The following is a 22,091-nucleotide window of genomic DNA, read 5'->3' on the forward strand; positions in this document are numbered from 1 at the left end:
CACAATAGTTCATTACTGATGTATATAAAGCTTCAGTTTCTATTTTATAAAGATCTGAATTTCAGTTTATCAGTATTGTAACTATATATATGGTCTAGAGGAAAAGTCAAACATAGTTTTATAGATATTTGTCTACAGAAACTTTACTAGGGATGGAAGGTAGGTTAGGACTCTTGGAAAGTAGAGATAAAAGAAGTTTGAGGTTCTCAGAAAGACAGGAAGGCAGAAGATAAACTTTAGAACACAGGATTAAGAAAGTGAAATTTTAAGCTTAGTATAAGACTGCTGAATAGAGGGCAATTCTGTTCCCAATTGAAGATGAACTAGTTGCAGACAGGGGTCTCATTACTCACATACCTCCTGGCAGCTTTCCTGCCTACCATCTTCAACCCAGCCACATCCTTAGGTCCTCCAAAGAAAGTTTATTCAAAATTATTTTTCTGCTTGGAATGTCTGTCATCTTCTCATTCACCTGCTGAATGCCAATCTTTTTTTTTCAATTATAGCTTAATTCAAATGTTATCTCTTTCTCTGAAGCCTTTCCTGATTCCACTCACCTTCCCATAGCACCACTATCTGTCCATATTCAACTGCACCTCTGGAGAGCAGGAACTATCTCATATTGTATCCATACAGCTTTGTTGCCCAGTAACTGTTTGCAGAATAAACCAATGAAAGAAGGAAGGAATACTGAGTAACTATTATTTTAGAACTCTCTAACTCAATAATCCCATTTCAAGGAAATTTATCTGTATGTGTGGAGAGTAAAGACAACTAACAAGAAAAGGCTTGGGTCCAAAAAAAAAGAAACCTGGTTTTCAGGATAATCAAACTGGAAAAGCCTAAAAGAAATCAATGAAGCTTTGAATCTATGCCAAGATTACACTATGACGCAAACCTGCACAGATGCAATTTAGGTAACCATCGTTACAGTACATTTATTTCTCAACTACATCTCACATTATAGGCAACAGTTGAGCACTTTAAAATCATTAACCATGTGGGCTAATATGCAGGACCAGGGGATCTAGAACACCTCTAAGAAATATATATATAAAAACGGAATCCCAGGGACACAGTCTAAAAAGTTAATGCCCTTGGGTAGTAGCTTCAGAAAATTACCTTTAAAATGACCTGATAGGAAATCTCCCAGCAACCTGTACCACACTCCTGCTGAGACATTCTGGCTGGGTTCAATGTGAGTATGTCTTTCCCCATCTCTTCTTATCCTTAAACTTCACTCTCGTTTTGGGACCTCAAATAATCAGTGTTTCCTGACCTATCTCACATATCCCAAACCTACTTTCACCAGGTATTCACCAGCTTAATCTGATTCCTACCTTTCTTAGTATGGCTTACAGGCCTAGCCAGCAGCCAGTTCTGACATCTGTGTAGCATTAAAATGAATGAAGAGAAGTCCTAGTCATTCCAACTTAATTCAGGGACAATTTAACTTAAGTACAATCAAGAGAAATGTCTCTAAGGGCCAGACAAGACAAAGCTTTAAAAAGACGGCAATATTTCCAGGCATATTTTCTTGGATACTCACTTGGGGGGGCATAAGACTTCTTCAAGAAATTCTTCAATCTTATTTACATCCGTTTTGACCTCATTGTTGAAAGTTATAAATGGTGGGTGGGTCCCCGGAGCCAAGTTCTGCAGGTCTGCAGGCTTCCTGTTAGGCAAAACAGTGGTCAAAATCAGGTCATTTTTAACTCTAACTAAAGAAGGCAACAAGACTTTACTTTCTCAGAGTGATTCTAAATTTTAAAGTATATAAAAATGAATAAGAAAAAATATACTTTTTCCACTAAGTATAACAGCCGCAACAGTCCTCTAGTAAGAGGCAAACCTCCACAAAGCATATAATTTATGATAAGAAAATTTAAAATCTTTGATTTTAATTACAAAGTCCTTCATTCATGTTCCAAATTTAACTGAGGTATTTATTAGAAATGGAGATAGAATGAGGGGAAGAAGACTTGGGAAAGTCAGTCTCTAGTCTAAACCCTGGCACCAACTCACTGTGTAAAGTTGGACAAACTATAACTTATCTACTTCTCGAGGCCTTTTATTTTTTAAATTAGGGAGAGGGGTAGCTGATTCCCACAGTCCTTTTCCATAACATTTCAGGTGTTCCATAAATTCAGGTGTTACTTCCTTTCCATTTTCCAAGTCCAGACTTGATGGGAAAAAAATTACAAGATTTAACTAGTATCAAAATACTTTAATATATAAAAGACAGCATAAACAAAGATAAAAAGCAACACAGAATGGGCAAAATGTGACAGTAATTAAGAAGGACTTTGTCCAAATTAAAAAATTCTAATAGGTATCTAGGGTCAAAATAAATTGGTAAGCAACAGGTAAGTGAACACATGGAAAAATGTCCGTAAATGCAATTATACAAGAAATTCAGAATTAAATAATGAAGACATTTTCCTGTTAATTAGGAAAAACTGAAAATACACAGAACACTAATAAGAACGGTAAAACTGGTATGCTGCTGCTGCTAAGTCGCTTCAGTTGTGTCCGACTCTGTGCGACCCCATAGACAGCAGCCACCAGGCTCCCCCGTCCCTGGGATTCTCCAGGCAAGAACACCGGAGTGGGTTGCCATTTCCTTCTCCAATACATGAAAGTGAAAAGTGAAAGTGAAGTCGCTCAGTCATGTTCGACTCTTCGCGACCCCATGGACTGCAACTCACCAGGCTCCTCCACCCATGGGATTTTCCAGGCAAGTGTACTGGAGTGGGGTGCCACTGCTGCCCTATTAAAAAGCAAAATGCCTCACCTAAGCCCAATGAATCCTAGAATCAATAACATGACCAGATACGGTGTGCATCCTAAGGATAAAACATGAAGCATACATCACCACCTAACAACCATTCTTACCAAAGCAAGCCTCCTGGGGCAGCTGTCTCTCAATCTGCAATCTAGGGAACCAGGTAAGGTGAAGTCGCTCAGCCATGTTCAACTCTTTGCGACCCCACATACTGTAGCTTAACCAAGCTCCTCCGTCCATGGGATTTTCCAGGCAAGAGTACTGGAGTGGGGTGCCATTTCCTTCTCCAGAGGATCTTCCTGACCCAGGGTTCGAACCCAGGTCTCCCGCATTGTAGGCAGACACTTTACCGTCTGAGCCGCCAGGGAATTCCTTAAGGAACCCAGGGTCCCCTGGAAAAGGGAGCGGCTGCCCACTTCAGTGTTCTGGCCTGGAGAATTCCATGGACTGTGTAGCCCATAGAGTCGCAAAGAGTTGGACACGACTGAGCAACTTTCACTTTCACTTTTTCATCAGATAGTCCATGAGGTCAGAACCACTCAAAGAATACAAAGACATCATGTACCTTTTTCACTCTCATGTTGTACAGTGGGGTTTTCCATAGGTTACTTGGAGATATCACAAAGTAACAAATACAGAAGCAGATATAAGAATCTGTCTTCTATTAAGGCAGTCATTAGGTATGTACAAAAATATAAAACAATGCCACTCTTCTCACTAATTTTGTTTTGGAGAATAACTGAGAAGACAATGAATTCATGATTGTTCTACTTAAATGAATTAGTAAATAATTATTTTAAATTTCTAACTTTAAATAGAAATTTTAAAATTTTATTCCTCATTTTAATTTCTAATATAGTAAAATCAATATTAACTGAAAGCTCTTTGAGGTCCTCAATAATTTAAAAGAATAAAGGGGTCCTGGGACCAAAAAGTTTATTTATAGGAAACATGAGGAGTTACAGGACAAAGTTAAGTGATATCACAAGGAAGCAGTCAGCCAAATCTAGAATTTGGGGCAATCTACAGTTCAACTAACTGGATTTTCACCAGTCAATGGCAGAAGGACAAAAAGCCACAAGTGGGAGTTAGAAGGGATTGTTGTAGATTAAGAAAAATTTATGACACATAACAACCAAATATGAGTTTAATTTGTTTGAATCCTAATTTGAACAAACCAGTGAAAGAGAAAATATTTTGGAGACAACTAAGGAAACTGGGGCGGGGGTGGGGGGAGGGGAGCCTTTCCAGTGGCTCAGCGGTAAAGAAGCCACCTGCAATGCAGGAGACACGGCAGGAGCTGCGGGTTCGGTCCCTAGGTCTCAAGCAAGATCCCTTGGAGAAGGAAATGACAACCCACTCCAGTATTCTTGCCTGGAAAATTCCATGGACAGAGGTGAATGGGGGCTACAGTCCATGGCATTGCAAAAGAGTCAGACACGACTGAGTGACTAAACAACAGGGAAACTGGATTATACACTGGGAACTAGATATTATAATGGCATTGTGGTAAGGAGGGAAGGAAGGTTTGTACTAGGGGAAAAGTTCTTTGGTAAGGTAGGGAAATGTCATTACTGTTTGGAGATATACAGTGAAATAAGTAAAGGTGAAATGACAGTATTCCTGGGGTACACTTTGAAATATTTCAGGGAAGAAAAAAAAAAGGGACAAAGCAAATGGAAGCAAAATCTTGATAACAGAACTGAAGTTATGAGGAAGTTGATTCATTTTTGTATATGTTTGAGAACTCTTATAATTAAGAAGATGAACTTTAAAAACTTAAAAAAAATAACGCATTGCTTCAAAGAACTTTTCCCCTAGTACAGACCTTCCTTCCCTCCTTACCACAAATGCACACAATTTGAATAAAATAAAGGATATCTTTAAGTGCATCATGAAGGTAAAATATTTTGTCATTAAAAAGAATTTTTAAAATTGAGTGTACCCTAAAATCTATACTCAGTCCAGCTTATCAATTTCCCCTGGGCTTATTCACATCAATTCCCTCTCTCCCTTTCTTTCCCTCCCCTTACCCCACACACACCCCATTAACTCCCTCTCAGTTTAGGTCTGGAGAGTGACTCATCTATTGTTTTATTCCAATAAAAAATACAAGGACTTAGTAATTATCCAAATAGCTCAAATGTTCTAACTCAGGGCCTCCCTCTACTCAAGTTCTACAGCATATCTCCTTCCCAAGCCAAAGAAAAATAAGACAATTTATCAACTTCTGCAATAACCTAAATTCCAAAAGAGAGCTTTTAAAAGTCAAAATCTGATCTGATTTTCAACTCTTATTCTTTTACTGAGCACTCTTTGGTTGGACAAGGTCAAGTTGAGCTCCAAATAATCGGAGTACATGGAACGTGAGCAAGTCTACCAGATGCACATTCAGTTGAATAGTGAGGTATGACTCGAGGGTTCCAGTAACTTTTATATAAGTACTCAACTCCAAATCAGAATTGTTCTGTTTTTCATTTCACTGGTTTCTTTTTTATTTTTGGCTCTACTGCATGGTTTGCAGAATATTAGTTCCTCTGACCAGGGACTGAACCTGGGCATGGGCACACGGCAGCCCTAACCACTGGACCACCAGGGAATTCCCACTGGTTTCTTTTTGTTATTCCTTCTTACTCATCATCTTAACCACCTGTTCTTTGATCACTAAAGGGTCCAGCATGTCCAAGATGGTAGTCTTCTTAGTTTTCAAGTCACCCACTCATATTCTCACTCAGAATCACATTTGTTCCCACTTATAATTTATTTCCTCCTCAACTCAGAAAGACCATACACAAAATCAAGAGTCTGGAAACCCTAACAATTTAGGGTTTATATATTTATTTCCAACTCCTAACACTTAAAAAAGTTAAGAAAGTAGCACAAAGGTAAGAAAGAACAACAGTATCTCATCACTGCAAGGAGGACTAATAAAACTGTATAAAATACACAAGAGAAAGAAAATACACATATCTTCCCTCAATGCCAGTGATGAATAAGAACATCCTTTAATCTGTCACACACAAATTGTGGTCACCTGGAAGATACCTTTCTCACTTCAAAGTTATAAAACATATCCACTAACATTCTTATGACTAATGAAGCATCCATTAATGCTTAAGTATAAGGTAACCATTTTTTCATGAACAGGGCAGTTAGGTAAAGGAGAAGAAAGAAATCAATGCTGCAAAATAATCCATAAGGGAGGGTGGCAAAATAAATAGCAGTTATTACTTCTACAATAAATTATAACAATTTTAAAGGTTTCCAAACAAAAATATTTGTTAGAGGAAGGATAAAGTCAGCATGGTAAAGAAGAAAGAACCAAAAAACCAAATCAAAAGAACTTGGTTGAAGTCCCAAATTGAACAGTTCTGCTATTCACCAGCTATGTGACTAAATAAATCACAACTTCTCTGGGTCTAGATTTCCTCATTTGTATTATGGATATAAGACTTGGTTTGTCTGTAAATATCAAATCAAATAATGGGTATGAAAGTGAACTAAACTTTATACAAGTGTTCACGAAAGTGACAATTTTAAACTCTCTTTAAGTCTGATGGTTCAAAATTCTATTTGAGTCTGATGGTTATTTAGCATTAGCTGGTACTAAGAAATTTGATTAACATAGAAGTGTGTAAGTAAAGTGAAACCATGCATGACTAGTGAATAGTCCTTCTTGTTTCTGCTGAAAGGCTATATAGATTTTTTTTTTTAAGGTGATGATACTATTTTCCAAGATTAACTGTTGAGATGAAGGACAATCATGTTAGGTCCTTGCTCCAAGTGAAAGTAGATTTGAGAAGAAACTTTAATGCCTCTAAACAGATCAGCAGATTTCAAACAGACAAGCTGTAAGCACTGAAGTGACTCATTTAGAAGCTATTATCAAGTCAGCAACCAGATAGAATCTAAGATTCTTCAACTTCAAGTCCTCACTTGGTCCTCTAAGGTCTCAGGTGTTTTGTTTGACCCACAAAGGCTCATTTTTACAGAGGCTTCACAGAAACAGGGACTGCAACGTGAGAACAATGAAACTGAACAGGCGCTGACTAAAATTTTCAAGACATCTTTGGTTTATTTCATAAAAGGCCTTCAATAAGTATTCAGCAATTCATTCAAATTCATTCAAATGTTTCCCTTAACGGATATCTAGGAAAGTAAAGTGCATTGAATTCATGCCTTGATATGAGAGCATGAATATTCTCCAATGTTTCGGAGGCTATTTATTTTCACAGTTACTCATCAGAGTAAGTCTTTTTTTACAGTAGTCTTCTATTTAGATGAAAAAAAAATTATTCTGTTATTGCCTATTTTGTTTCTAGATGAAGAAAAGGAAATATATAAAGAGCAAAAAGTAAAACAAGAAAGAGAAAGAGAAAGAAGGAATGAAAAGGAGGCACCTTATAGAAGCTAATACTTTAAGCAACTTAAGTGGCTTAACTTCAATTAAAATTTAATTCAGCACAAACAATTGGAGGTCCTTGAGCTGGTGGCTCCATTCCAGCAGCTTGGTAAAAATGAGTATAGCACAGCCACAGGAGACTGGAGATGGTTCTTAAAAATAACCAACTCTAACTAGTTGACTCACTAAATAGAAAAAAATACTAAGGATGTAGACTTATTTGTTAATTTAGTTTCCTTTTAAAACTTTAAAGGTGTTGATTTTTCAGACATAAAATTAATTCACACAAGTCAAGAGAATGCTAGACATAGTATATGGCAAATAAGCAAAAAAAAAAAAAAAAGTAACAACACAAATCTTTCGGTTCAGATCACTTTACTCCTATTAATTATTCTTCACTAGATTTGCTATATTCTGACTAATACTAAGTCACTAACTGAATGACTGAATTGTTATGGGCATCAAACCACACACACCAAGATCCCAGTTACTAAGGATCTGCCCATGTGTCCCTGTTCAACCAGTTAAAGGATTTTATTTATTGTGATCAAATGTGGTATACTGCTGATCCCTGTCTACTTTAAGGTCAATTTGTGGAGCAATCATTTTAAAACAAAATAACATCTATGAAAAGGTACCAAATACAACTTTTATAATTCTTAACAGATTTATAGTTTATAAGCAGAATGTATACTGATAACAGGGCTTTCCCGGTGGCTTAGCAGTAAAGAACCACTTACAATGCAGGAGACACAGGTTTGATCCCTGGGTGGAGAAGACCCCCTGGGCAAGGGAACAGCAACCCACTCTACTATTCCTGCCTGGAGAATCCCATGAATAGAGAGAGCCTGGTGGGCTACAGTCCATGGGGTTGAAAAGAGTTGGACATGATTCAAGTGACTGAGCACACATGATAACAGGTTTAGAAAACTTTTCATTTACAATCCAATTTTCTAATCCAGCTCTTAGTGGCCTCAACAGGATTTCCATCTTTGAAATTATCTTGAAAAAGAACATAAAGACACATGGCAATGAAATTCTCCCTGTCTGTCTCTCTCTCTCACACATACACTGAGAGTATACATGTGATTCAGAACACATTCATGAGACATGTATCTTCAACTGTAGGACCATTCTAACAAGGGCTTCATGTAGCCCAAGTCAACTTTACAAAGGGAAAGGACAGAGTCTGTACTTTTCCTGCCTGACCAGCAGCAGGAAATGAATGATTTCTCTAAAAGGCTGGACTGTTCCACTCCACTTGGTCTCTCTGTACATGTTATTCAAACTGCTGTTTACTCAAGACATACCTGGAACTCAAACTGATCTCTCAACTTGCTAAAGACTATTTTCAGAAGCGTGGAACCACAGAGACATGATAATGAAAGCAAATTACCTCAAGAATACACTTGGAAATCAGATTTTGTTTTGAGTTTTTAAGTCCTTTTAAGATATACAGAGCTATCATTTTCATAGTTCCATTATAACATTTTAAATTACTTCAAAATTGTTAAAGTTTAAACTATCATAGTAATCTTCCAAACTTTATGCCATGATAATGGCAACTTACTGTGAGTCTGACTCACACAATGTTACAAATGGTGCGCAGACTTCTAAAGCAGAAGGAAATTAGTGACACCACAAAGGATGAGAGTTTCAATGTTTAAGATAGGAATGGAAAATGAAAACAAATACTGCTCAGACTTTTAAGGGGGTTTTCTCCAATTTACTTATTTTCTCTGAGAATATCATGGAGGAGGAATTTTATGCACTGGTAATATAACACTGCTTTTAGGGATTTCTTTGGAAGGAATGATGCTAAAGCTGAAACTCCAGTACTTTGGTCATCTCATGCGAAGAGTTGACTTATTGGAAAAGACTCTGATGCTGGGAGGGATTGGGGGCAGGAGGAGAAGGGGACGACAGAGGATGAGATGGCTGGATGGCATCACTGACTCGATGTATGTGAGTCTGAGTGAACTCCGGGAGTTGGTGATGGACAGGGAGGCCTGGCATGCTGCGATTCATGGGGTCGCAAAGAGTCAGACATGACTGAGCAACTGAACTGAACTGAACTGAATTCCTTAAAGTTATCATTTCTACTCTCAATTCCCCAAACCAGAGTTTACCCTAACAACTACATAGCCACACTCAGCTATATCCAAGTCAGTGTCTCAGTGTGACTGACTGTCTCTCTCATTACTGTTCTCATGCTTTCTTCTTTCTCTTCCCCCAGCCTACCTCTCAGGCTTATCTGTGCTCTAATGATGCTGATCTCTGATTTAGGAACTTCTGAGCACAGTGAAGATAGTGGAAGTCTTTAAATAAAGATCTTGATCACTGCCATGAACCTGTTAGCCAGAAAGGCCCTATAACACCAGTGTGATAAAATAATCAATTCTATTCAATGAAAGGTTTGAACATGGTTTGATATGAATAGTTTCTAATAAGTATGGTGAAGATATTTAACATGTAATGGACACTGAAGAAATGTCAGTTTACTTTTCCCTTCCTCCTTCCTGAGATTAAAAACGAGGTAACTGACCTCCAAGACGGAGAAGGCAGTGGCACCCCACTCCAGTACTCTTGCCTGGAAAATCCCATGGGCGGAGGAGCCTGGTGGGCTGCAGTCCATGGGGTCGCTATGAGTCAGACACGACTGAGCGACTTCACTTTCACTTTTCACTTTCATGCATTGGAGAAGGAAATGGCAACCCACTCCGGTGTTCTTGCCTGGAGAATCCCAGGGACGGGGGAGCCTGGTGGGCTGCCGTCTATGGGGTCGCACAGAGTCGGACACGACTGAAGCGACTTAGCAGCAGCAGCAGCAGACCTCCAAGAAGATGAGATAGCTTGCCCGAGGTCCCAGGGAAACCAGGGACAGGGCTCTCTCTGCATAGATCCAGGCCTCTGCCCCTCACATTTTCTACTATGCCATGGTTGCTCCCCTTTTGATGATGTGGTAACATCTTGAAATGTGCCCCACACTTTATTATTTTCACTTACATTTGCCTGAAGCTTTTGTTCAAATGGCAGTTGATAAAAACTTAAATTCCTCCTAAAGCCTACAAACTTTTTTTTAATCTAAAAGTTCTGTAATATGATTTCGGCATAAACCGAAAATTAGGTTTAGAAATTACTCCCACAAAAGTCTTAAGGCAGCACTGGCAGGCAAGCAGCGGGAGACTGCTCCAAGCCTCACAGGGGCATATGATACCACCAGCGTGGGCATTAACACCAACTGAGCTGCAGAGAAAACCTATCATACAGCGCCAGAACCAGAGACTGGCTTGTTCCTATGGATGAAATGGCATGTAACAATCATTTTTTCAGAGCAGAGAGTGGGCTTCGAAAAAGCTCTCAGTAGAGTTCTATTGCTCTCCACCAGCTTGTTCTGGGATCAGTACATTTCACCAAGAAATTAGGCAATTAGCAGAAAAAGCAGGAAAACAACCACTGTGGGCACCAAATCTTTTCTCCCCCACAGCTTTCTAAAAACAGTCACATTTAAAGTTTTAAAAATTATGAAAGGTACTTTTTACTACATGATGTTTTATTCTTCTGTGACAACTTTATTCTATTGACTTTTTTTTTTTTTTTTGAGCCAATGTTCACTTTCTTGAGGTACCTTCTCTTTGAAATCTTAGTTAAGACTACATATTAAGGGTGGTGTTGTTGCTCAGTCGTGTCCACCTGTTTAGCGTCCCCATGGACTGTAGCCCGCCAGGCTCCTCTGTCCATGGAATTTCTCGGACAAGAATACTGGAATAGGTTGCCATTTCCTTCTCCAGGGATCTTCCCGATCCAGGAATCAAACCCATGTCCTACTTGGCAGGCAGATTCTTTACCACGGAGTCACCTGGAAAGCCCATATAAGGGTGAAACTCATAGAAAAGGTCTGGAAGGATGATAAACACCAAACCTAAGTTCAATTATCTCTGTGAAGGGGAACTTGATGACCATGGTTGGGAATGAAGGGGACTCATTACCATGTACTAGCTGTATATTTTTAACTGATCTTAAGAAGGTTTTGTTTTTTTTTAATATATACTGTAGACCTAAGATTTTTAAAGAAAGCTAAAGAATATAGGCTCCAATATTCAGTGCTCTCTGTTGATTTAACACAAAGCTCTAGGAAATAAACATATATCTTGAGGAGTAGATTTTCTGTCAGGAAACCCTGAATCTTTCATCCCACTTCTCACATGTCACTTTTTACATGTCGGGTACATTACATATACAAGCCCTAAACATATACAAGCCCTCAAATATCAATCAATTTCCAGGAATAATGTCTTAAAAAGTTTGTAAGTGAAAAGTGAAACAGATGAGTTAGAAATAGCTGTGTCGAGTTCACTTCCTTTTCTGAACCAGATTCCCATCGTTTTTTGTGCTATTACTGGTATGTACCACAATCAAGCACTGTATTGAGCTGTTCAAAGAAGGCTTTTTTCAAAGCATGGCAGTCAACTCACTTGCTCCAAGCCAAAAATGGAATAGGAGGAATCCATGTATTTTAAGACACACTAGGGTGTGTGCTTGGTGGCATGGTCTATTTTTAGGAGTTATATTGGGAAACTCCCTTTGTGAATGCGTGTAGGAAAAAAACAGTAATAGAAGGGTAAGTATAAATTATTTCATTCTTACAACAGTCCTGTCCAATATGAGCTAGGTTTTTCTTCAAATGATCCTGTAGTTTTAATTCTTATAATTTCCAAGGCTTACTTCTATGTTCATATATATAACCAAAGGGGTTCCTAGAAGACTTGATGACTTATTTTCAATAAAGAAATTTTAAGTCCTCAAAATCTAATTAAGTGAAACAAAAAAAAAATTTTACGGTCCCAGAGAATGATAATAGATAACAGGGAATGGGATTACAGCTATCAGATAATTCTCACCTTGTGATGCCCAGAAGAAGAATGCACATGAATTCTGCTACCCACCAAATGACAGCCTGTCAATATTTTTTCTTGGATACTGTTCATGATTGATATGCTTAAAAAATAAACAGCAAAGCATGTTGTGGCATTTGTGTCAAGAGGAATACATTTCCACTGCCACATCCTAAATTGTCTATTGGTATAAATGCTCTCAATCCTTGGCTTAAACCTTTTTTTTTAAAAAAGTATGAATGTTCTTTGACTCGGATCTGTTTGCTAGGGGAGAACAAAAGTTCTTGAGGAAAAAAGCTTACGGCTTATCAGGGCTCTTCACAGCCCTCTCCACTTTGGTCTATGGAGAGAAAATTAGAAACATCCCGCAACTAGCAAGAACAATCACAGGGCCATAGAGCAAGATAACTGCTCTTATTCTATAATTGTATTTAACCAAATATGGTCAAAATCATATTATAAAAAACTCCTATTACTCCCTAAAAAGTAAATTAAATGAAAAAGACCACAGCAGTAATCAGCCTCCTAAAATTCCATGCTTAGCTTTAAAAATCCAGATACATAGGCTATGTGTTTCCTAACACATGAGAAGTCATCTGCTTAGAAAGTTCCTCATAGTTCCATGCTCATCCTGTAAAGTCAAAGATGTCACTGCATCTACACTAAAATAGCTCCTGGTGCTGCTCTTGAAATATAGGGTAAACATACAATAAATTCTTAAAAACACAGAGTGGTCACATGCAATATACTGACACTGTGAATTATCCATAATACTCACGCAAGTTGAATGTGTCCATCATTCAGCTGAACTTTAATACATTTCTTTAGAGAACATATGCAAGCAAAGTGAGAGATGGGGAGAGGATCAAACTGAAAACAGTAAAGTATGTACTCAAGTTGATCCCCAACTATAACCAAATCTTACCTTTTCAGGTCAACAGTTGTGACACTAAACACAACTCCTTTGAGCCAAAGAATCATGAAGAGCCTCTGGGAAAAGGGGCAGTTTCCTATGCTTTCACCATCACTGCCAGCCTGGGAAACAGAAATGAACATTAAAAAAAATGTCAAAGTGATGATACACAAAACTACAGATCTTTTTCTGAATTTTTAATCAAGGGTACGAGGAGACAGGGAAAGTTGCTCTGTGGAAGGAAGAAACTCTTTCATTGGCCTCTTTCTCTCTTATTTATTTGGCCATGCTTCGTGGTTTGCAGGATCTTAGCTCTCTCTGACCAGGGATTGAACTCAGGGCCTCAGCAGTGAAAGCGCACAGTCCTGACCACTGGACCACCAGAGAATTCTCACCTCTTTCTCTTCTTAAAAATGGCTAGCCTAATACAGCATTGTCCAAGAGCACTTTCTGCAATGATAGAAACTACCTGAGTCACCACTGTCCCAAACAGTAGTTATTTGTGATACGTGGCTAGTGAGTACTTAAAATGTAGTTGGTCCAACTGAACTGAATTTTATTTACTTCTAATTAATTTATATTTAAACAGCCACATGTGGCTAATGGCTACCATATTGGATAGCACAGGTATAATCAACCCCTAGGGGGAACATATATCCTTGCGTTGGGGCAAAAACTATCACAGGTTTTGTGAAATGTTAAGTTACTTCTTACTCTATGAGACAGTATTCTTTACAGGGCAACATTAAAAAAAGGAAACACATGCTTGCCTCCAAAGAGTAAAATAATTACCAACCTCCCCCAGTATTTAAATCGCCAATTTAAAATAATAATTTTTAAATTATTCATTATAAAAATCCCATATCCTGTTTACACATTTCTTCAGGGAACAAGAAAATAACAAAAGATATCTCTAGAATAAGTTATCTGTGAAAGTTGCATCCGACTCTCTGTGACCCCATAGACTGCAGCCTACCAGACTCCTCTGTCCATGGGATTTTCCAGGCAAGAGTACTGGAGTGGGTTGCCATTTCCTTCTCCAGGAGATCTTCCCAACCCAGGGATTGAACCTGGGTCTCCTGCATTGTAGGCAGACGCTTAACCGTCTGAGCCACCAGGGAAGCCAAGTTATCTGTAATCCTACTCAATTGATTTCACTGAGCTCAACAATGACACAAAATTTTCCTAAAAATCAGAGTGAGACAAATCTTTAACTCCATCATGTAGGTCTCTGAGTTTATAAAGGAGGGAGGGAACAGGAAATGAGAGAAAGAGCCTGCAGGGTAGAAGAGAACACTCTGACACTGACCAGCAGCCAACACAGCCCTCTTGACCATGAAGTCTATGAATAGAGCCAGAAGTTACCTTTCAACAAGTCACTCGAAGATGTTGGTAAAAGTACTGTTTATTTTCCTAAAGTAATTCTCAAAAACTTCAGAAGCCATTTCAGTAAAATGCTACATTAGTAAAGTCATTAATTCCTATACAACAGGGAAATGGAGGGGAGTTAAAACAAAAGCAGTTACCTGATTAAAGATAATATTGATACAACCAACAAAATACATGGGCATATAAGGAGGCTCTCAGAACTCCACCCTAATCACATAGCACAGGATATGCTTGATTTCATTAAAAAAATTTTTGATCATTCTTTATCAGTAACAAAACACCAAATTGTAGCCAGCATGAATTATATTCATTTCTAATACCACAACTTGTACAAAAATTTACTTCCTAAAGAAGGTCTAGTTCTTAAACTTTGGTGTGATTAAAGACAACCTGAAGAGGGGCTTCCCTCGGGGCTCGGGTGGTAATCTGCCTGTGATGCAGGAGACTGGGTTCCATCCCTGGATCGGGAAGATCCCCTGGAGAAGGAAATGGCAACTGACTCCAATATTCTTGCCTGGAGAATTCCATGGACAGAAGAGCTTGGTGGGCTACAGTCCATGGGGTCACAAAGAGTCAGACAAGACAGAGCAACTAACTAAATTTTCAAGGAGAAAAAGTGAGGCATCTGCTGGACACATGAAGAAACACTGATTTGGAAAAGTTAGGACAGTAATTTCTTCTTCAGAGCACAAGTCAGTTTACAGTACTAAGTCATCCCACTAGGTTAAATGTATAATAAATCGGCACCCAAATCTGCTTTTTAGAAGAGGCTGCCCATCTAAACAACATATGGAACATGGATTAACATACAACTAAATTTATCACAGATAAAAAGGTAACATACTACCTTTCTACACAGCTTAATGATTAATATTTTCATATTTCATACAAAACTGTAGCTTCATATGCCCCACTTTTCTTTTATTTTTTGCATTTTTTTCCCTCCCGGTTTTAATATCCTTAGCAGCAGAAGTATAAATATAAGAAAAAGTAGAACAAATTGAGACTTACTGGAAAAGCAGTAGTTTGATAGACAAAGAATGAGTATGGCTTATCGTCTTCATCCTATTCCATTTATTTAATCTATAAAATTAACTGTATTTTCCAAGTCTCTGTGACAGCAGTGTGAAAATAAATAAATTGGTAAAGAAGATGTAATAAAGATGTTGTATCTAAGCACCTGGAAACACATTAAACTGCAGACACACTGGAGGTATACCATGACTGCTACAGGGCAAGGACACTGTGCCTCAATTTCCTGCAGCGGCCTGCACAGCGCAGCCCAGAGCACGGACGGGAGAACACTGGCACGTGAACTGCTTCACGAAAACCTGCTCAGACTACAAATGTCCCTGTGTCTTCACCTCTTTTGTCTATAATTTTCCACCGGTTTTACCAATTTACTTCTCTTTCAGGTATAGCAAAAGCTTGTTACACATCTCATACTCCTCATCAAGCTACTTTCCTTTATGCACAAGTAAAAACATAGCATGTAGGAGACTTCCTTGGTGGCCCAGTGGCTGACTCCGTGTCCCAATGCAGTGGGCCTGGGTTTGATCCCTGGTCAGGACATCTCATATGCCACACTAAGACTCGGTGCAGTGAAATAATTAATTAAAAAAAACATAGTATGTGCACTCTCCAATACAAATTCTGAAAAAGGCTTTTTATTAACTACTCTCCTAAAACTCAAAACAATTCAAATAAGAAATAGTACCATGAATAAGTTTTTCCAAAGTCATAAGACCACTAGAAAATTGGGAGTTACTAGTCAGATGATATTTTCATCAAGTAGAGTGAAACTGTGGAAAAACTCAAGATTTCCAGTAGTCATAAATCAAAACTTTCTCTTTTAATCCAAGTTGTACTAATAAAATTCCATTTCAACAAAGTTAAAGGATCTAAATCAATCTTTTGAGTATCAACTACAATGAATAGTTGGTCCAACCAACTGAGGAGGGTATTATGGTACAATGTAGTAAACAAAAAGCATACTACAACTGGGAATCATGGTATCTTATTCTACACTGTTTTGCATTGATGACAAAAATGAACATATAGCATTTAAAAATGTACATACAGCATTTTAAAAAGCATACATATAGCATTTTTTCAAAGTTTTGCTTTTTCTTTTTTATTTCTTCTAACAGTAACATACACATTTTCAATTTTTTTATTAAATGAAAGATTCTTTAAACTCTATAGTGCTTTAAAATTTTCAAAGTTTCACACACAATTTCATATAATCCCCAAATTACCTTTTTTTACTCCTACCCCTCTACTGCCCCTTTCTCCTTCCATCCCCTCACTAGTAGCACTAGTTTGCGCTTTAAATCTGTGAATCTGCTTCTTTTTATTCACTGGTTTGCTGCATTTTTTAGATTCCACTTGTAAGTGATATCATACAGTACTTGTCTTCTGTTTGACTCATTTCACTTAGCATAATGCCCCCTCCCCAAGTTCATTCATGTCGCTGCAAAAGGCAAAATTACATTCTTTTTTATGGCTAAGTAGTATTCCATTGTATGTTATATATATGTGTGTGTATATATACACACACATACATACCACATCTTCTTTATCCATTCATCTGTTGATGGGCTTTTAGCTTGTTTCCATATTATTTACCTTGGCAATTGTAAATAATGCTGCTATGAACACTGGGGCGCATATACCTTTCTGAATCAGTGTTTTTGTTTTTTTCAGATATATTCCTAGGAGGGGAATTCCTGGGCCACATGGTAGTTCTATTTTTAGTTTCTGAAGAAACCTGTATACTGTTTTCCACAGTGGCTGTACCAATTTACATTCTTACCAACAGTGTCTAAGGGTTCTCTTTTCTCCACACTCTTGCCAACATTTGCTATTTGCATTCTTTTTGATGATTTCTTTTCTGACCAGTATATGGTGATATCTCATTGTGGTTTTCATTTACATTTCCCTGATAATTAGTGATGTTGAGCATCTTTTTATGTCCTGTTGGCCATCTGCATTTCCTCTTTGGAAAAATGTGTATTCAGTTCTTCAGGCCATTTTTTAACCTGGTTGTTCTGATGTTGAGTTGTATGAGAAGTTTATATATTTTGGATATTAATGGATATTAACCCCTTATCAGTCTATCATTTGCAAATATCTTCTTTCATTCAGTAGACTGCCTTTTCATTTTGTAGTTGGTTTCCTTTGCTGTGCAACAGCTTTTAAGTTTCATTAGGTCCCATTTATTTATTTTTGCTTTTGTTTCTTTGCTTTAGTCGGCAGATCCAAACAAACATTGCTGCAATTTATGTCAAAGAATGTTCTATATGACTTCTAGGTTAATCTAATCAAAGAAAGACATTTCATGAATTTAGCAGCTAATTTAGACAAAATCCACGCTAAAAGTTGGGCTTCCCTGGTGTCTCTGCAGTAAAGAATCTGCCTGCAATGCATGAAACACAGGTTTGACCACTGCGTCAGGAAGGATCCCCTGGGGAAGAAAAGGGCAACCCACTTCAGTATTCATGCCTGGAAAATCCCATGGACAGAGGAGCCAGGAGGGCTACAGTCCATGTGCTTGCAAGAGTCACACAAGACTTAGTGACTAAACCACCACTACCACACTACAGGTATACTTTAAAACCTCATTTATCTATGCTTTCCTCTAGAAATTTTTATAGTATCTGGTCTTACATTTAGGTTTTTAATCCATTTTGAGTTTGTCTATGGTATTAGAGAATATTCTAATTTCATTCTTTTACATGTAGCTCCAGTTTTCCCAACACCATTTATTGAAGAGACTATCTTTGCTCCTTTGTATATTCTTCCCTCCTGTGTCATAAATTAATTGACCATAGGTGGGTGGGTTAATGGGCTTATTACAAATCTATGAATCTGTCTCTGTGCCAGTACCACACTGTTTTGATCACCGTAGCTTCTGTAGTTCAATCTAAGGTCAGGAAGCATGATTTCTCCCTCTTTGTTCTTTCTCAAGATCGTTTTGGCTACTCTGGATCTTTTGTATTTCCATACAAAATTTTTAGTTATTTGTTCTAATTCTGTGGGAAATGCCATTGGTATTTTGATAGGGATTGCACTGAATCTGTAGATTGCCTTGGGTTGTTGTTCAGTCACTTAGTCACGTCCCACTCTTTATGAACCCATGGACTGAAGCACCCCAGGCTTCCCTGTCCTTCACCATCTCCTGGAGCTTGCCCAATCTCATGTCCATTGAGTCAGTGATGCCATCCAACCATCTCATCTGCTGTCGTCCCCTTCTCCTGCCTTTAATCTTTCCTAGCCTCAGGGTCTTTTCCAATGAGTCAGCTCTTCGTATCATGCGGCCAAAGTATTGGAGCTTCAGCTTCAGCATCAGTTCTTCCAATGAATATTCAGGGCTGATTTCCTTTATGATTGACTGGTTTGATCTTCTTGCAGTCCAAGGGACTCTTAAAAGTCTTTTCCAGCATCACAGTTCCAAAGCATCGATTCTTTGTCTCTCGGCCTTCTTTATGGTCCGCCTCTCACATCTGTACATGACTACTGGAAAACCCATAGCTTTGAATATATGGACCTTTGTCAGCAAAGTGATGTCTCTGCTTTTTAACACACTGTCTAGGTTTGTCATAGCTCGTCTTCCAAGAAGCAAGCATCTTTTAATTCCATGGCTGCAGTCAATGCAGTGATTTTGGAGTCCAAGAATAAAGTCTATCACTGTTTCCATTTATTTCCCCTGTTATTTGTCTTGAAGTGATGGAACTGGATGCCATGATCTTAGTTTTTTGAATGCTGATTATTTAACAATATTAATTCTTTCAATGCAAGAGCATGGTATATTTTTATGTTTGCATTGCCTTTAATTTCTCTCATCAGTGTTTTATAGTTTTCTGAGTACAGGTCTTTTAACTTTACTACTTTTAAAACAAAAACTGAAACACTACAGAAGGTCAGAGCTCCCCTACCCTTGAACCATTCACTAGTCATTCTTCTAGATTTTTATTTTCTACATACATACTACTTTTAAACATGTGATCACACTGCATAGCTTTTTATAACATTTTATTCCCAAACTAATATAATCAGTCCTCTGGAGACTGTAAATGTCCCAACCAGGATGGCATCAGAGAAGGCCAAGGAGGGAGCCAGGGCCTTCAACACTGCCAGCCAGTGATGAGAACCCTCCCTTCTCCTTGGTTGGAGGGAAGTGGGGTGAGGGGTGTCAGAAAAGGAGGCCTAGAACAGAGTAGCCAGGACTTTCGAGCTCAACCAGCTATAATGAGGCCACTTCGAACTAGGGTGTCAGTAGAGACCACTTGGGGAGCTGGAACTCTGATCCTGGCCCAGCATACTGAGAAGCCTCCCACCTTGGGTATCAGAGGAAGCCAAGCGGGGCACATGGACTTCTGTCTCTACTTGGACATCTAGCTCCACCCGGCTTCTCCTGCCCACCACCCTTCCTCTCTGCCGCCCGCTTCCAGACAAGTGTCAGAGAAGCCTTATTTGCATGTCAGAGAAGTTTAAACCAAAGGTTTAAATAAGATCCAGAGTTTCATAACATAATAAGAAAATGTTTAGGCTTCAACTGAAAATCACTTGTCATACCAATAACCTTATCAAACTGAATTTTAAAAAAAGCAATCAAAAGATGACAACATCAAGATGACAGAAATGTCAGAATTATCTGACAAAGATTTTAAAGCTGCCATGATAAAGATGCTTCAATGAGCAAGTATGAACAGCTTAAAACATAAAAACAAACATAAAAATAGCCTCAGCAAAGAAATTCAAGATATAAGGAGGAACCAGAAAACAAAACACTGGAGACTCCCCCCACCCCATGCCCATTAGTAAAGGATCTGGTAAATGTTATCAGCCCACCCGAGTGTGGAAGTCAGGGCTAACCCATGTGGCCTTTGCTGGCACGGGTGGGAGATGGGACCATATAGTTTTTCCTGTGGTATTTGGAGTAGAGCAGCTATTGTCTGAAAGTTTTCTGTCTTGCTTAGGCCGTCCCTTTCCTGGTTTTCTGGCTAGAAACAGCAGCCTTCTGTTGGTGGTGTTTTGTCTGCAGCTGTTGGTGTTTCCAGGTTGCTGGTTTCTATAGTGCCAAGTCTGGGATATATGAAGCAAAAACTCAGGAAACTCACCACCACCATCCACTACTCGATCTTCCCAGAAGTGCAAGTTTTTCAGATGTATTAAATTTAAAAAGCAAAACTAATACAATGGATTATTACTAAGCCATAAAGAAGAAATAATGCCATTTGCAGCAACAAGGATAAACCTAGAAAGTATCTTAATAAGCAAAGTTAAGTCAAAAAGACAAATATTATATGACATCACTTACATGTGGAATCTAAAACACAACACAAATGAACATTTGGAAGTGGAAAAGAAAATGAAAACTATATAACTGAATCATTTGGCTGTATTTCAGAAATTAACACAACACTGCAAAGCAACTATATGTCAATAAAACTTATAAAAATTAAAAATAGATAAAAGGTGGTAGTATACCTACATAAAATGAAGTGCTGATACATTCTATAACTTGGATGAACTTTGAATAATTACGTTAAATAAAAGGGGCCAGGGACTTCCTTGGTGGTCCAATGGCTAAGACTCTGCACTCCCAATGAAGGCGGCCAAGGTTTGATCCCTGGTCAGGGAACCAGATCCCACGTGCTCCAACTAAGGCTCAGTGCAGCCAAATAAATAAAAATATTTAAAAAGTAGCAATAAAGTTTAAGAAAAAAAGCAGCTAGTCACAAAAGATCACATTATTTCATTTATATGAAATATCCAAAATAGGCAAATCCAAAGAGACAGATTAGCAGTTGCCTAGGGCAGAGGGTAGGGGAGAGGGGTTGGAAAGAAAAGGGAGTTGAGAAGGACTGCTAATGGGTAGTCATTTCTTTTTGAAGTGATAAAAATGTTCTAAAATTAGACTGTGCTGATGGTTGCATAACTTTGTGAGTATACCAAGAAACCACTGAATTGTACATTTTAAATGGGTGAATTGAGTAATATCTGAGTATCTTGATAAAGCTGTTTTAAATGTATATACAGATTACAAGTAGACAAAGATTACATACTAGACAAAACTTTAATTTGGAATACATAAATAGTTTTTAAATTATGGTTTCATATTACAGAAAACATTTCCTTAAAAATTAGATTATTCCAAATAATCAAAGCAAAAACATGAACAATACCACAGACAGAAACAACCACCAATTCCAGACAAATAATGAGTCTTAGCATTCATTTAGGTTTTGCTCTTATAAAAAGGGTAGTGTTGTTTAATCTGCGATCGAGAGCTCTTCTTGTACACTTTCTATTCCTCACCCACTCCCGTCCCACCTCTGTTGTAATTCTTGAATTGCCCAATACTAGTATTTATTCAGAAACTAACCAGATTAACTACTACATTGCAAAAGAGAAGTCAGTGGTAAGAGACATAAATATTTTTAATGTTTTACTAATTCAAGGTTAAGGAACTGCTCACTTAGAAAACCCAGTTTAATCAGTTTTCAGAATAGTCAGATTTTAAAACACCCTAGGAAGAAAGTTTTAACTTCGTTTCTCTATATTTCTTTGAGTTGAAGGGGCTGGGGGTGAGGGGTGCTATGACTAGGGGAAGAGAAAGAAGCATCATAGAAATAACTCCATAAATAAAGGCAACGGATATGTAAAGGAAGAATTACCACATCCCAAGCTCTGCTCATGTAA

The 22,091-nt window shown here is 38.1% G+C and overlaps 1 protein-coding gene and 1 non-coding gene across 2 annotated transcripts in view; both read right to left on the minus strand.

Moving 5' to 3' along the window:
- Positions 1 to 22,091, minus strand: part of CLIC4 (chloride intracellular channel 4) — a 78,202-nt gene that overhangs the window by 26,037 nt on the left and 30,074 nt on the right. Inside the window, exons 2-3 of the mRNA XM_006077991.4 lie at positions 13,008 to 13,117; positions 1,550 to 1,675 (exon numbers count right to left, since the gene is read on the minus strand). Coding sequence (XP_006078053.1) covers positions 1,550 to 1,675; positions 13,008 to 13,117 — 236 coding nt within the window. The remainder of the gene's footprint in view (positions 1 to 1,549; positions 1,676 to 13,007; positions 13,118 to 22,091) is intronic.
- TRNAC-ACA lies at positions 14,045 to 14,116 on the minus strand. Its single transcript has one exon. It is a non-coding gene; the product is annotated as a tRNA-Cys (tRNA).

The sequence above is a fragment of the Bubalus bubalis genome, chromosome 2 (genome assembly GCF_019923935.1).
Source record: "Bubalus bubalis isolate 160015118507 breed Murrah chromosome 2, NDDB_SH_1, whole genome shotgun sequence".
NCBI classification, from domain to species: domain Eukaryota; kingdom Metazoa; phylum Chordata; class Mammalia; order Artiodactyla; family Bovidae; genus Bubalus; species Bubalus bubalis.